The sequence below is a fragment of the Eretmochelys imbricata genome, chromosome 4 (genome assembly GCF_965152235.1).
Source record: "Eretmochelys imbricata isolate rEreImb1 chromosome 4, rEreImb1.hap1, whole genome shotgun sequence".
NCBI lineage: Eukaryota > Metazoa > Chordata > Testudines > Cheloniidae > Eretmochelys > Eretmochelys imbricata.
The window spans coordinates 66,293,443-66,309,149 of NC_135575.1; the positions used below are offsets into that span (position 1 = coordinate 66,293,443).

At 39.8% G+C, this 15,707-nt stretch overlaps 1 protein-coding gene across 4 annotated transcripts in view; it reads left to right on the forward strand.

The window, feature by feature from the left end:
• ETFDH (electron transfer flavoprotein dehydrogenase) overlaps positions 1-15,707 on the forward strand; it is a 30,047-nt gene that overhangs the window by 13,445 nt on the left and 895 nt on the right. For all 4 annotated transcript variants that reach the window (XM_077815414.1, XM_077815415.1, XM_077815413.1 and 1 more), the window contains 8 exons: positions 379-497; positions 798-875; positions 4,552-4,698; positions 6,281-6,421; positions 8,077-8,220; positions 12,422-12,590; positions 14,481-14,663; positions 15,081-15,302. In XM_077815414.1, coding sequence (XP_077671540.1) covers positions 379-497; positions 798-875; positions 4,552-4,698; positions 6,281-6,421; positions 8,077-8,220; positions 12,422-12,590; positions 14,481-14,663; positions 15,081-15,302 — 1,203 coding nt within the window. The remainder of the gene's footprint in view (positions 1-378; positions 498-797; positions 876-4,551; positions 4,699-6,280; positions 6,422-8,076; positions 8,221-12,421; positions 12,591-14,480; positions 14,664-15,080; positions 15,303-15,707) is intronic.

Below are 15,707 nucleotides of genomic sequence, written 5' to 3' on the forward strand. Positions count from 1 at the left end.
GTCCCGACCCGCCAGCAGCTTATCCTGACGGTCCGGGAGCCGAAGTTTGCCAACCTCTGAAATATAGGATCGACTTATGAAAGGGTCATACAGTTTTTACCATTTTTACTTATCCATCTTGGGGGAAGGTAGGCTTATAAACGAACCGGCTTATGATTGAGTATATACTGTAGGTAGATTGTACATATTAAAACTCACACAATATCTCTGTATAGAGATAGCAATCATAGCAAAAAGATACTAGTATATTGCATTGAACCAAACTTTTGTATTTTTAAAAGTATTACATTTTAAGCATGTACATCTCCTGCGTGTATATGTATATATTTTAATTCATAAACATGAATAGATTGTGGTGTACTTCTCCCTTTTGCCCAGGCCTTCCAATGACTAATCATGGGAATTATATAGTGCGCCTGGGGCACTTTGTGAATTGGCTGGGTGAGCAAGCAGAAGCTTTGGGTGTTGAGGTGTATCCAGGCTATGCAGCAGCTGAGGTAATAACATAACTATTTGTGTGTGAGAGATTTTAGACTAATTTTCTGGTTTTTAGCAAGACCCATATTACACAGAAATGCTTGAAAAATTAGGGCTCAGTTCTGCAAATTCCTGAATACTCTGTCTCCAATCCAGCAGAGCATTTAAGCACATGATTAATCCCATTGTTTTCAAGACTGAGCCCTTAGTTAAAAGGTTTGGGTTTTTAACCTCCATGTTTTCTGCATTTGGAAATAATTTTAGAAATGGGCTTAAAATGACAGGTCTTTAAAATAGATGATGTTTGAATATTTCCATAGGTTCTTTTTCATGAAGATGGCAGTGTGAAAGGGATTGCCACTAATGATGTAGGCATTCAAAAGGATGGAGCACCTAAAGTGAGTACTTATCTTTTTAATAGGTAAAGGTCCAATTCTGTAGTTGCTACATATGTCATTCTAGTGTTCATTGTTGTGCTTGGTGTTATACCTTTAAAACAAACAAACAAACCAAAAGTCCCTGGGATTATCAGTGGAAAGTCTTCAGAGAAGGAGGAATTGTTTAAGGAGGGATTTGAATGAAAATTGGAGAGGTCTGTTTGGCCAGAGGTGGCGTCTGGAAGGATGAAGTGGGAGGAAAGAGGCGACTGAATGGAAGAAGTCATGAAGGTGAGTGGGAGAGAGATCTGTCCAACTGGTAACTCATAAAATACAAAACACTGTTGTTCTAATGACTGATCACTGCCTTCTGCCCTTTTTGCAATTTTGTTGTACTTTGCTGACTCCATCCCATCTGCCTTTTGTGGGCAAGGTGCTTACTGGATGAATCCTCCTGCCTGTCTGGTAGCTGTCTGTATCCACTTAGTGTTTCCTCCTTTGGAGTATTTTTTTTTTGTTCACTTTTCAAAATGTGCTTTTCCTGCTAATAAGGAGGCCGAGGTTCCTACGTTTAAAATAGTTGACCATGAAATCATATATTTACTACACTCTCGTCTTGAAATAATTCAAACAGAACAACTGTCACCTCCCTTTGTTACCCCAAATAGCTAAAATTATTTTCAATTCTATATTTTCACCAGTAGATGGTACCAGTAATATTCACATTTGTTGCAGTAGTTGAAAGCCTGATTTTATTCCTGATGTAAAGAGCCCCAGACCTAGGAACTGTAGAAAAGAACAGAACGTCTTCTATGAGTTGTAAGAAAACTGCACCACTTATTCAGAAATTTCTCTCTCTTTTGACAAACATTTTTATTAACTCGTTTAATTTATTAATCTTAATGTTTAGGGTCCCAATTCTACAAACACTTGCGCAGGTGGCAAAGAGTCCTGTGGCACCTTATAGACTAACAGACGTATTGGAGCATAAGCTTTCATGGGTGAATACCCACTTTGTCGGAACACTTGCACAGGTCTTTAATTTTAGGCTCGGTGAATAGTTCCATTGAAGTCAGCTGTACAGCTCACAATGGATGGAGTTAAAGATGTCCAGGTGTCTGCAAGATCAGGGCCTTGATCAGTAAATTTACTAAAATTATAAGCTCTTTGAGGCGAGGAATGTCTTTTGTTTGTCATAGAACAGTGCCTAACTAATGGAGCCCTGATCCATGACTGGAGCCTCAACACACAACCATAGTACAAATTAACTAAAATATGTGACGGCGATGGCATAAATATACAATAAAACAAGCATTTGTTCTTTTATAGGTGCAGGAGAAAGATGCTAACTGCAAAACATTTTTTGTTACTTAAATTTATAAATTTGAAACCTAGATAATGTAGGATGTCTACACTTAGAAACCATAATTAAATAACTTATGTAACTGCCGTTATCTTAGCAAGGACATGGCTTCTGTGAAACTGCACCATATGCATGCATAGTCATATTAACAGAAGTAACAAGTCCATTCTTAGTCATCTGTATGCTGTAAATACAGTTCACCTTCTGCTTCTCAATCAGAAATGCAGAAAGTGGGGAAAGTTCCAGCAAAAACTGGCACTTACCTACCCCTAAGCCAGTATACAAGGAACATAGTACTTTTAGTTCCATCCCCAATGCCCTGTGAGAAAACTGTAATAAATTAAGTCAAATAAAAAATTTCAATACCATTTTTTTGAGTTCGGGTAGGAGATATATATAATATCCTTTTGACAAAAATGCTGAAAGAAAACTATTAATCCACCTCCTGGGAGAATTTTTTTTAAATCCTAATTTAATTCCTTCTAAAATATTTGAGTTTTTCCATAATATAATACATCTACAAACATATTAATACCACTTTTATGGTAACAAAGGCAATTACTACTAAAATAACATATTTAGTTTTGGATTCTACATATCCAAACTTATCTTGCACCAGATCTTTTTTTTGGTTGACTTATTTTCCGGCTAATATCCAGTCCTAGTAAGATCTCATTGTGTATTTCAGCATACCAGATTTGAGCAATAATTTGTTTGGATCATTTCATCTTTTTCACTTATGAACCCAGCCCCAGGGTACTGATCTCTAAAAGTCCCGTGTATGAACTGGAGACACTTCATCATAGTCGACTATCACAATATCCATCCAAGAAGATGTTGCTGGGCATGGATCAGCGTTCACGTCACACACCCTGTCAGTGCCTGGCCCAGGCTGGGAAAGCTAATGATCCATCTAGCACACAAAATTCAGTGATGAATCCTGGTCCTGAGGTACATTGCGCATATGCTAAGAAGATGTCAAGTTTTATACTAAATCCTATTCCATCCAACCAATGGACAAAATGTCATGCAGTGGAAGGTCAGCAGCAGAATGACATGCTGTGACAAAGTAGGAATTTTTTGTAATATTTTTTTTCATTAATCCTATTTGTGCCTCAGTTTCCTCATACTTGGCCTGGCTACCGAATGAAAGATGGGAAGGATTAAGCTTGCTTTTATGGAAGGCTAAAGAGCTATAGATGTGTGGGTGAGTGTTGCCTAGCTGAGCGAACTGAATGGGTCATTAAAAAGGACTGGCCCAGGCCAACCCACATCAGAGGAAAATCCAAAAAGACAATGGAAAACCCTGTTACCAGGATCTGGACACCTAGCAAACAAGGACATAGAAGGAAGAGATTTTTCTCTGCCACACAGCAAGGAAGCTAAGCAGAGGCCCCAGCTCAAGAACAAAAGACTGAGATGAGTGAGATGGAGGAATGAAGAATTGGCTTCTGTAAGGAGCCTAGGCACGCTCACCTGGGAACTGACTAAGGTGATCCGAGAGAGAGAGAGCCTGAAAATGGAGTTCACTGAAGCTTGGCTGGTGAATTGCACTGGGCTGACCAGAATGGACTGTGCTTTAATCTTTATTTCTGTGTGCTAACTTCCAGTGCTGTGTTCCAGTTGACTAGTAAACCCCACAGTTTTGAAATTGCAGCTTGAGTGTCACTGCAAATATTGGATGAGATGTGTTATTCCCTTGAAAGAGCATACAGGTCTCTAACTAGGAGTCTCTCTCAGTTGGACTTGCTGAGCAGAGCTCACAGTGTGAAGTGAGAGTGCTGAAGCCCTAGAGGTTGTCTCAGGAGATGGTGAGGCTGCATAGCCTACCCTGAGAGAAGAGTGGACCCCCTGAGGGTCTGGTATATTGAAGGGGTTCCTCAAAGAGACTGTTTAAAAACTGGGGGCACAGCATTGATTCTGTGGATCTGTGACACAGCTACCTGGGTGAGGTCCTGACCTCCAGTCTGGCCTCTTGATGCTGGGTAAAAGGGCCTGTATAGTGTAAATGTGCTCTAAGAGCCCCCTATTTGGCTAGAGGATCATTGTCCTGATATGAAAACTGTGGAAGACAGCCCTGCACACACTCTCTGGCACAGGGGGAGTATGGTGGTGGGGTGGCAGGAGTGTTTCAGGGGTGGGACCACAGCACACAGTGCTGCAGTTTCTGGGCAAGCCCGGGAAGGCTGCAGTAACATCGACAAGTGCCCAGCAGCTGCTTCAGTCTCTGGAGAATCAGGAAGATCCAAAAGTGCCTTAACAGCACCTCTGTCTCCCTTTCCCTCACCCATGTTATCTAAACAGCATGGTGACTACAGGTGCTCTGCTTTACAGGCTATCTTTGAAAGAGGTTTGGAGCTACATGCCAAAGTCACGTTCTTTGCAGAAGGTTGTCATGGACATCTTGCCAAACAATTGTACAACAGATACAATCTAAGGGAGAAATGTCAACCCCAGAGCTATGGTATCGGACTGAAAGAGGTATCTGTACTTAGTTTTATCACAATACTTGTAAGCTTAAATGATTGAAGTATAAGACTTGCTGCAAACTAGACTGTTTTAAAATGTGTGTATAAACTGCTTTCTAAAACTGAGGTTTTTGCTTTAGATTGCGCACTTAAGTAGCGAGTGGTGGATTTTGACAAGAGCTTAGAGTTAAGTTTTTAAACTTTTGAATCATTTTAGTATTATGCAATAAGGAGTGTGAAAAGGCCTGTTTAAGTTGTGACATCCATCTCCTGGCCAAGGCAGGGTTAGTCCCTATTGTACTTTTCCTTCTTACTCACCTTAACTTCTGATATGACATTAACTCGTTTGCTTTTGTGCTGCCATTTTATTTTTATTTTTTTGAACATCGTAACTAATTCTAGGTAGTCTTGTTTGGTTGCCCTTCCTCTTTTTTTCCATTTACAGTGCAGGTATTCTTTAATTTTTGTGAAGCTGTGCTGGTCACTTCACTATCCATCTGGTTTTGTTTCCAAACTAAATTCACTCTTTAAATTGATTTAAATTGTATTTCTTTTTAAGGTCCACTTTTAGCCCAGTACTTGCTGTCCCTGATTAAGGGAGAACAAAGGTACACCTGAGTTGGAAAACTGTCTAGGCACAGCTGTCTGCAAGCCCTAGCAATCTTGTGACTATTCTGTGACATGTTGGGATATAAGCTAGCTGGTGCCCTGTTGCATTACAGTGAAGTGATGGCTAGAAACTTTCTTTGACCTATACAGCAGATGTCAAAATTGTGCTAGCTACATATTGTTTGCAGTGTTAATTCAATATGCGTATAATTAAGACATTGTGTTAGGGTTTTATTTTTGGAAAATATTTTTAATGTTTTTTCTGAGTACAAATATATTACACTGGTAAAGTAATGGTTGGTTTTAAACAAAGTATATTCAAAGTTTGATCATATATTAACTTGAGTTCTTTAGCCATCAGTGTCTACTCCAAACTATGTATATTATCTGCAAAATAATTTTTTAGATTTCTGTATTTTTTAAAACTGTGAAACTATATGAACTTTTACAAAACTTCAAGTAGTACAGTTTAGTAGAAGGTTGGCTTTTGAGGTTCCAAATAAGTGATTACAGTAGCTTATTTTAGGTCCCAAGTATAGAAGTTATTAAGAAGAATTTTCACTGTTAAGTAGCCCAACATTTTTGCTTCCTTTAAATAAATAAATAGTCAGTGTAAGCTTGTGCTTTTCTTGCATTCATTCATGCATAAGTTATTAAAATAATTGATGCAAAACGCAGGCTCTTCTGTGATTAATGGTGGGTGCTGGGGCTGGGACAAAGGACCATGCTGTTCATTGAATTTGCTGATGTGAGTTGTTTTAAGGAAGGAAAGTATTTGAATTGCCACTTTACAAATCATCTCAGCATATTTTCCTGCCCTTACTCTGTCTTCAGCTGTATGAGCTTTATCATATGCCACAGCGTAGAAAATTCAAAGTAATGTTTTTGCAATCTTGTCCCTATCATTTCTAGTTGGGTTTTGTTTTTATATTGCATTATTAAAATGTCCAGCCTGTACTTGCATTATAAAGTAGTCTCTATTCCAGTTGTGGCTTATTGATGAAAAGAAATGGAAACCAGGAAGAGTGGAACACACTGTGGGCTGGCCCTTGGACAGACATACATATGGAGGATCATTTCTTTATCATTTAAATGAAGGTGAACCATTGGTAGCTCTTGGGTTTGTGGTAAGTAATGGTTTGCTACTAGAACAAAATTTTAAGTTTCTGCTTTAAAGCAGGAAATGCTAGAACTTCTTGATGAACAGTTGTAAGAATATTTTAACATATGCATAGGTATGTATTTTCCCTTAACTTTATCTGAGAAATGCTAAACCATTTATATGAAAATTTTCCCAAAGAAATTCAACCTAAGGCAGGCACCCAGCATTGGAAATTTCAGCCCAGATGGGGTCTTCTATAATGGGAAGTACTAGGCAACCATAACTACAAATATCGCTGCTTGCATCACCTATAAGAGCAAGATGGGTGTCAAGTAAAATTGTAAATGAGTTTGCATGACCAGTTGCGTGTGTTAGCAATCAGGTACTCAATTACCCTTGCAAACTGTATCAGCTTTTTCAGAATCTTGTTAATACTTGGTTCTTGTACTACCATGCTGATCATGGATAAATGTATTCCCTCCTGTTTAAGTAGTATAAACAGCTTTCCCCCCAAATCCCATTTTCCCTTTATTTGCCTCTATCTTCTATACCTTCATAACCTCCAGACCAGACTATTGCAACAAGGCCTTTGCATTAAGGCAGTGGTCCCCAAACTGTGGGGCACGCCACCCCTTTAAGGAGTGTGGAGGAACATTTGGGGCGCGGGACGTGCGGCAGGGCCCAGGACAGGCTCCACTTGGGATGAGGAGGGAACGCCATGCTTCCAGACTTGCTCCACCCCTCCTCTTTCAGCCCCTTTTCTTTTCCGTCTCCAGTCCTGTTTTGCCCTCAGCCCAACTCTGCCCTTATTCCTTCTCTTCTCTCAGACCAACTCCTTCTCTAGCCCCAGTTCCTCTCCAAGCTCCACTGCTAAGATGACCTTGGCTGTGCAGTAATGGAGGGGAGGCACAGACAGATTCCGTTAATGGTAATTGGGGGTGCGATGGGAACAGTTCACTTATCAATGTATTAAGGTCTTGTGTACATCAGGAAAAAGCACAGAATAGCAACTGCACACTAGCACCCAATGTAGCCACTCGTATTTCATAGAAGAGTGACTTTGTGCAGTTTAGCTTAATCCATTCATTCTGTCTTTGTATCATTGTTCCCTTGGTGCTTTATATGGATGCTTCACTCATTTGGAAATGTTAATTGACTCAACTTTAAGCCATGTAAAAGTAGTGCTTGAAAAATTTATCAATGAGTGGCTGAAACTAACTACTTATTTACCCAGGGTCGAAGGAGAAGCCTCTGGGCAATACCTAGTGATCAGAGCAGTGTTTTGATATGACTTTTAAGAAGTTTTATGTTTCAACCACACTGTTCAGGCAAACTGTTTAAAAATGCAGTTTCATTATGATTATTTTATTTCCAGTGGGATGGACTTTGGCTTAGTTATGGGAGCTGGTTACAACTTGGTTAGATACTTTTGGGACAACCTTGTAGCGAAGTCCTCTGACTTGGTTCTGAGCATAGTGTTAATGGATCTGACGTAGGCCATGAATATAGTTTGGCTGCTTCTTGCATCTTGAATATAATGAAGTTGGTGTAACATGAAAGTGGACCTAACATACCATGTTTTAATGCTGATATGGCACTTTAAAGTAGGAGTATAAAATAACTTTTGTTGAAATGTTCACATTTTAATATTCATGGCATGTTTTATGTTTTGTTTTAAAGGTTGGTTTAGATTATCAAAATCCCTATTTGAGCCCATTTAAAGAGTTCCAGAGATGGAAGCATCATCCCAGTGTGGAGCCCACTTTTGAGGGTGGAAAAAGGATTGGCTATGGTGCTAGAGCCTTGAATGAAGGTGGTTTCCAGGTAAGGGTGTGTTTGGGGTTTTTGTTTGGGTGTGGGCATTTTCTTTTGTAACACTACTAAACTATTTATCCTGAATTCCCTGTGGCCCTAGTAACAAGAACTAGTTATACTTGTAATATCTAAACTAAAATGTCTTCAATTGGTCTGTCGTCAAGTGACCATTGAAATAAAAGATTGGATAAGGACAAAAGGAATTTCTGGACAGAAAGCAATGCCTTTTAGCACCAGGAAGTCTCATTGGCCTTTCTAAAATGAATTGATCAACTCCTATGAATACTGTCAGGCCTTGAGAAAATGCCACGCTATCTACTAAATTAGCATGTCCTATGATATGTCTTGTGTCTGTGTTACAGCAAAATAGGTACAGGAGTAAAGAGAGAGAGTTAAATAGTCATTACTGTATTTTTGCTAGGAGGAAGTGGCCAGATGTGCCTCTTTGCCCTGGGCTATACCAATTTATGTGAGAGAATAAGGCATTTGCTATAGACATTCTCCAGTGGTCACCATGAGTTCAGCTGAATATCCTGCTTTTGTACACATCTCTCCTCTGTTCTGAATAATGTGTAACTTATTAAGTAGTTCCTAGTGCAAAGCTTGGTTTATTGCAGGGGTAGGCAACCTGTGGCACGCATGCCAAAGGTGGCACGCGAGCTGATTTTCAGTGGCACTCACACTGCCCGGGTCCCGGCCACCGGTCCCGGGGGCGGGGGGGAGGCTCTGCATTTTAATGTACTTTTAAATGAAGCTTCTTAAACATTTTAAAACCCTTATTTACTTTACATACAACACTAGTTTAGTTATATATTAAAGACTGATAGAAAGAGACCTTCTAAAAACGTTAAAATGTATTACTGGCACGCAAAACCTTAAATTAGAGAGAATAAATGAAGTCTTGGCATACCACTTCTGAAAGGTTGCCGACCCCTAGTTTATTGTATGTAATTTGTGTTATATCTACATTAAATGGAGTTTACTTTTCTGTATGTTAAAACTTGCTAGTTGATCATTAATTTTTAACTACTCCACTCTTCAAGGCATGTGCCATTTAAAGGTGTGTTTGCTGGCTTTAAAAATGTTGCATTGATCAGTAGGAAATAAATGTCCATAGGAACAAGAATGGTAATTGTCTGGAGCAATCATACGAACATATATGGTGCCTTGACGATATCTATAGTAGAAGTCTTTGACCAGTTAGCACATGGAGTACAGAATTATGTTTATATTTGAGTAGAATTATAGCTCTTAGTTTTTCTCTCTTTTTGGTGAAGATATTGCCTCATACATATAGAAGGATATATGTACAAAATTACCCTCGGCAGTTCCAAATTTGTATACTATAGATAAACTTAAGGCCATATTCTTCTGTCTTTGAGGAATATGCAATTTTAAAAGCTTGGTTTTAGTGACTTGTCCAATATCACTTAGGAACATATGACAGAAGCAGGGATAGAATCCAGTTTTCTCAGGACAGCATTCAACTGCCTTAATCGTGAGACTGTCCCTTCTCTTCCTACAACCCACTGTCTCATTCACTACACACTTTCCACCTTCTGCACCAAATGAGGCAGAGGGTCCTACAGACGACAACCTCCTTTACTACACAACCCTGATTCATTCCCAGAGCAGGTCCATCTTGTGCACTGAATGAGGCAAGGGTTCCATGGGAAACAAAGGATGTGATCATGCCGTTGAAGACTTTATCGTAATGTATACACGCAAGGAGGGCAAATTAAGGTCACACAAGCAAGCAACCTTGATTTCTGGAATTTCCTAACTTTTGAGTGCTTGACTTTGCAACCTTAAAAATGTTGTGTTTATGTAGCTTGTGTGTAACTTCCTAAATTTTTAAAAAACGCACTGAAAAAACCCAGTTTCCTTCATACTCTGAAAGGGAGCATTTAATAGTGGGCACAGATACTCTGTCTACACCCTCCAACCCAACCTCTCTATAGCTCAGTCCTATCTTTTCCCCATTCTGGCTCCTTATCCCAATGCTATTAGCCTTGCCTACCCAGTCCCAGTCTCCACTGCTCAGGCTTCTTATCCTAGTCGTAAGAGCATAAGAGTGGCCATACTTGGTCAGACCAATGGACCACCTATCCCTGTATCCTGTGTCTGACTGTGGCCAGTGCCAGTAGCTTCAGAGGCAATGAACAGAACAGGGTAATTTCTGGTGATCACCTGTTAAGTCCCAGCTTCTGGCAGTTAGAGGATTATGGACACCTAGAGCATGGGGTTGTATCTCTGACCATCTTGGCTAATACCCACTGATGGACCTAGTTTCCATGAAATTATCTAATTCTTTTTTGGACCTAGTTATACTTATGGCCTTCACAGTATCCCATGGCAATGAGTGCCATGGAAATATTCACAATTCCTGGCCTGCAGTGATACATAGACTTAATACAGTAAGGTCTCCCAAAAATATTGGAGGGAAATTGCCATATCTATAACACTACTGTGAGTACTCCTGGGGTTCTCCTGATAGCGCCAGAGCACTATCTGCTTGAGTCTCTTGTGGAATTCACAAAACATGAATGGAGATCTAGTGATAATTTATATTGAAGTGGCTTAACCGTTATGTTCTCTCTAAAGAGAGTGTTTGCACTGATGCAAGAAGATATGGGAATTTGCAAAATTTTGGAAAAGACAGATGGAACGGGAAAAATATATTTAATAAAAAGTCAGCCAGGAAACCACTTTTATTGTCCCCGGTACTATGCCAAGCAGAATTAGTTATAATACAGTACTAGTGGTATTCATGAACGTAGAGGATGTAACGAGTGCATTTAATCCCATGAAATCCGTATTTAGCTGTAAGAAGAAAAGGAGTACTTGTGGCACCTTAGAGACTAACCAATTTATTTGAGCATGAGCTTTCGTGAGCTACAGCTCACTTCATCAGATACATACCGTGGAAACTGCAGCAGACTTTATATATACACAGAGAATATGAAACAATACCTCCTCCCACCCTGGGAGGAGGTATTGTTTCATATTCTCTGTGTATATATAAAGTCTGCTGCAGTTTCCACGGTATGTATCTGATGAAGTGAGCTGTAGCTCACGAAAGCTCATGCTCAAATAAATTGGTTAGTCTCTAAGGTGCCACAAGTACTCCTTTTCTTTTTGCGAATACAGACTAACACGGCTGTTACTCTGAAACCTGTATTTAGCTGTGTAACTGTGTTTAGGGACATCACCTGAGAAAATGTCCAGTTGAAGATTTAAAAACTGCTATTACCCTGTCTGACCCACAAACCCAGTTGCCTTCACTGTGAAGGCAATCTCAAATTCGCAGCTTGAGGGGAGTAACCAGCACATAAAACAAACACTGTCCTGTAAAGAGGAAGGAATGCTGTAACGCATCTTCAAATTTTAGTAACTATCCTCCTGTAAGCATTCCAACTTAGCAAGAAAAATAATCTTCAAAGATAATCCAAATGTGGTTATATATACTTATTGGAATTTCTTGATGTTTTTGCTCCATGTGACTGACATGTGAATCATTTAGTTATTTTAGGGATGTGGCTTTAGAGGTTTACTTTTCCACAGGCAAACTTCTCAGAAGTGACCCTCACTACTTGATTATATTATACTTCTCAAAAGAAAGGGAGAAGGAAAGATGTGCCCAGAAACCATTCCATTATTGGTCTCTGCACAACTTTTTTTCCTTAAAGGAACTGAGACTTTGTGCCAAACTCAGTAATGCCTGGAAAGTCAATCTGTCAACTAAGAAAGAGGATGCAGACTTGAGAACTAAACAGGGAGCTAGGCTGATACAGTTACAATGAGAGGACGGAAGCTTGACCTATTAAAGCAGAGAGTAGGTGGGTGAGGTAATACCTTTTATTGGACCAACTTCTGTTGGTGAAATAGACAAGCTTTCAGGCTACATAGGCATTGTCATTTTAAACGCGGGAGCAGAAGATCTGTGGCGGGGAAGAGGAGGCACCTGTTGAGTGACCTTATCATAGTCTATTCAGTAGAGCAATCATTTTGAGAGGAACAGTGTAATGAGATCACATTTGTTTTCTTGAGCTTCCATTTGATTAAACAAAACCCATGACATTCTGCAATACTGGCCTTGATATCTCTTATTTGCTCAGGACCTGGTCTCATGCCAGATTTGTTTTCCATCATACATGCTCATTTTAAAAAAAAAAAAAAATCTTTAATCTCACTGAATTTTTCTCTACAGTCTATACCCAAACTCACTTTCCCTGGTGGAGTATTAATTGGTTGCAGTCCTGGTTTCATGAATGTTCCTAAAATCAAAGGTACACACACTGCAATGAAAAGTGGCATGTTGGCTTCAGAAGCTGTTTTCAACCAACTAACTAATGAGAACCTCCAATCGAAGACAATAGGTAAGATCGTATTTAAACTTGTGACTGGCTTGTGTGTTCAGTTCAAGGAACTATTTGAAAGCCAAATAAACCACCTCTTCTAAGTTGGTTTAAGAGAAAATTGTACATTGTTTAAGCGAAGTATACTTTTTAATGACAGCTGCTTCCCCACAACTACAAGTTCTTATTCATTTTAAAAATGTATTACGTGGTAAGTAGAGATGTAGTGTGAGAAACTATTGCTGCATCTTTAGCAACTGGACTCTCCAGCTTTTCCTTAATACAGCAGGCAAAAAAAGATATTTAGGGACTATCTACACCAGAGGTGGGCAAACTATGGCCTGCGAGCCACATCCTGATCAGCCCCTGAGCTCCTCCCCCGCAGCCTCAGTGTGCTGCGCTGCCAGCACTCCTGCTGCTCTGAGTGGCATGGTGGGGTTGGATAAGGGGCAGGGGTCCCCGGGGGGCAGTCAGGGGATGAGGAGCAGGGGTGTGTGGATAGGGGGTGGGGTTCCAGGGGGCAGGGGCCAGGCTGTTTGGGGGGAGACAGCCTTCCCTACCTGGCTCTCCATACAGTTTTGCAACCCCAATGTGGCCCTCCGGCCAAAAAGTTTGCCCACCCCTGATCTACACTAACAAGTCCAGTATTTTAGTGCACTGTTTTCTTCCATGGTCATGGGGATCTGTTTTATAGTAGACCTCCTGTCAATGTGGACAGGAAAATAGTGTTTCCTAATGTGGGTACAGAACTGCTTTCCCATGCATGTAATAAATTGTTTAACAGACACCCTAACCTATGGCAGAACACTGCACAGTATATTAATGGCTCTTTTAGTATAGATGGTTCTGTAAATTCTATTTCGTGTATTTCAGAATCCATTCCCATATAAAATTACTAATTGGGGGAAATGTCTCCTCATGGAGTTTTGCTTTAATAAGTTGTCTTCTCCAGGCCTTACTTAAAAGATGGTCTGCTATAGTGAAATTACATTTAGCATAGTACAATAAAATATTAGACTTCTTGCATTGAGGATGGAGTTTTCAAATCACAGTGCTCATGGTTGCATAGCTGTAAGTTTTGTATATATAATCTTTTGAAGCTTGGTGGTCGGATAATAGGTGGGTTACTCTAGTTAGCTTACAGCTTAGCAGAGTCTAAAGTGAACTTACAGCACTGGCATCCTCATTGTCATTTGTGTCTTCATTGTCATTTGTTCAGTCATTTTGCATTTTCAGAGGCAAAATGATTTTGATAAACTGCCTCTGTCTGGAAGTTTAACATTTCTCAGAGTATTCATAGAGTTGTGCTCAAAGCCAGAAAGAACCATTAGATCATTTAGTCTGACCTCCTGTAAATCACAGGCCTCTACAGAAATCTGCCATCCAAACATCATGGTGAACCACTATAGTCTCGTGTATTCTTGCTTTCCATTCCAAAGTCCCTTTTCTCCTATCACCAGGCAAGAGAAGTTTTAAGGACTTAAGGGGTCCCATTCCTGAACACAAGAACCTGTAGCACCACTTCGTTTTATAAATATTTGAAAACTGAATTTAAGCATACCTGCTTTGATAATTTTACGTACAAATATACTAGAAACTCCTGGAAAAAGTGTCTGAGAAAGTTAGAGCTGTATTTCAGAAAAGAATCCCCATTTGAAGCATTTAAGTGTACAGTTGGCTTTCATTACAAGCTCTCATTTTCTTCCGTGGTAATAAAGGAATTTAGGTTCACTATATTATAAATGGGTCTAAATCTAGTTTTAAAAAAAAACCTGATCTTTGTGCTTTGAAAATGATTTAATCCATTGCTAATAACCACTTCTCAACTTGCAACAAATTCTTATTTCAAGGACCTAATCTTCCCTGAAATCATGCTATAAGCATTTAACAAATAATGTATGTTACCACTAGGACTTGATGTGCCTGAATATGAAGAAAACTTGAAGAAATCCTGGGTGTGGAAAGAGCTCTATTCTGTTAGGAATATCCGACCTTCCTGCCATGGAGTACTGGGTGTCTATGGAGGAATGATTTATACTGGTATATTTTATTGGATACTGAGAGGAATGGAACCATGGACATTAAAACATCCAGGTAATTTTCTTTGAGAAAATACACATGTACATTTTGTATCTGTCTTATGGTCTCTTGTGGTTTCGCATTAAGCAAGGTTGGATTGGGTCAGTACTCAAGTCATGTTAAAAGGGAGGATGTAGAAAGTAAGTGTCTGTAGGTGGTGGTTTTGTGTGTCCTATGGAATCAGTGACCTGCTGTAGTTCAATAGAGGGATTGGGGGCACCACACTACTGGAGATAATCTTTCTGTTGAGACACAGCTAACATGACCATTTGTGGCTAAGAATTCTACAGAACATTTTGCAAAGGTAATGGGAGTCTCAGCTCCAGTTGCCTTACTGTAAATTACAGTTTTTGATTTGGATAACTGTAAATTAATTTCAACTAAATATTTGCACACTAGGAAACTTAATGGTTTCATTCAAAATTACTTTAGGGCCAGACTCTGATCAGCTAAAGCCAGCCAAAGATTGTACTCCTATTGAATATCCAAAGCCTGATGGAAAAATCAGTTTTGATCTCCTGTCCTCTGTGGCTCTAAGTGGGACAAATCATGAACATGACCAGCCTCCTCATTTGACTCTGAAGGATGACAGTGTCCCTGTGAACAAAAATTTAGCTATATACGATGGGCCAGAACAGAGATTCTGTCCTGCAGGTAGGTAATTAAAATGAACAATGGTTGAATAAACTAACAGCTTTGCAAAGTGAAGGGAAAGGTACTTACATATTTTTACTGAAATGTTTCAGAAGGGGAAATGACCTGGCCTAGTAGGCCTTTTAGTTCCTTTAGGCAGTGGTTCCCAAACAATTTAAGATAACTACCAACTGCATTTTGTCTTTCTTGGGGACCCACCCATATCCCTGCTTGTCCCTCTCCAGCAGCATGGTTGGCTTCTCCCCTGCCCACTCCCCCAGCTAGCTATACACTCCCCATGATTGGGCTGTGATAGTTACCAAGCTGCTGACTCTCTACCCAAAACTCACTCCACATGCTGCTAGGGCATATCCAGGCTGTTTTCTGTGTGTTCACTGACCCCTTCCTCTGTGCACCAGGCAGCAT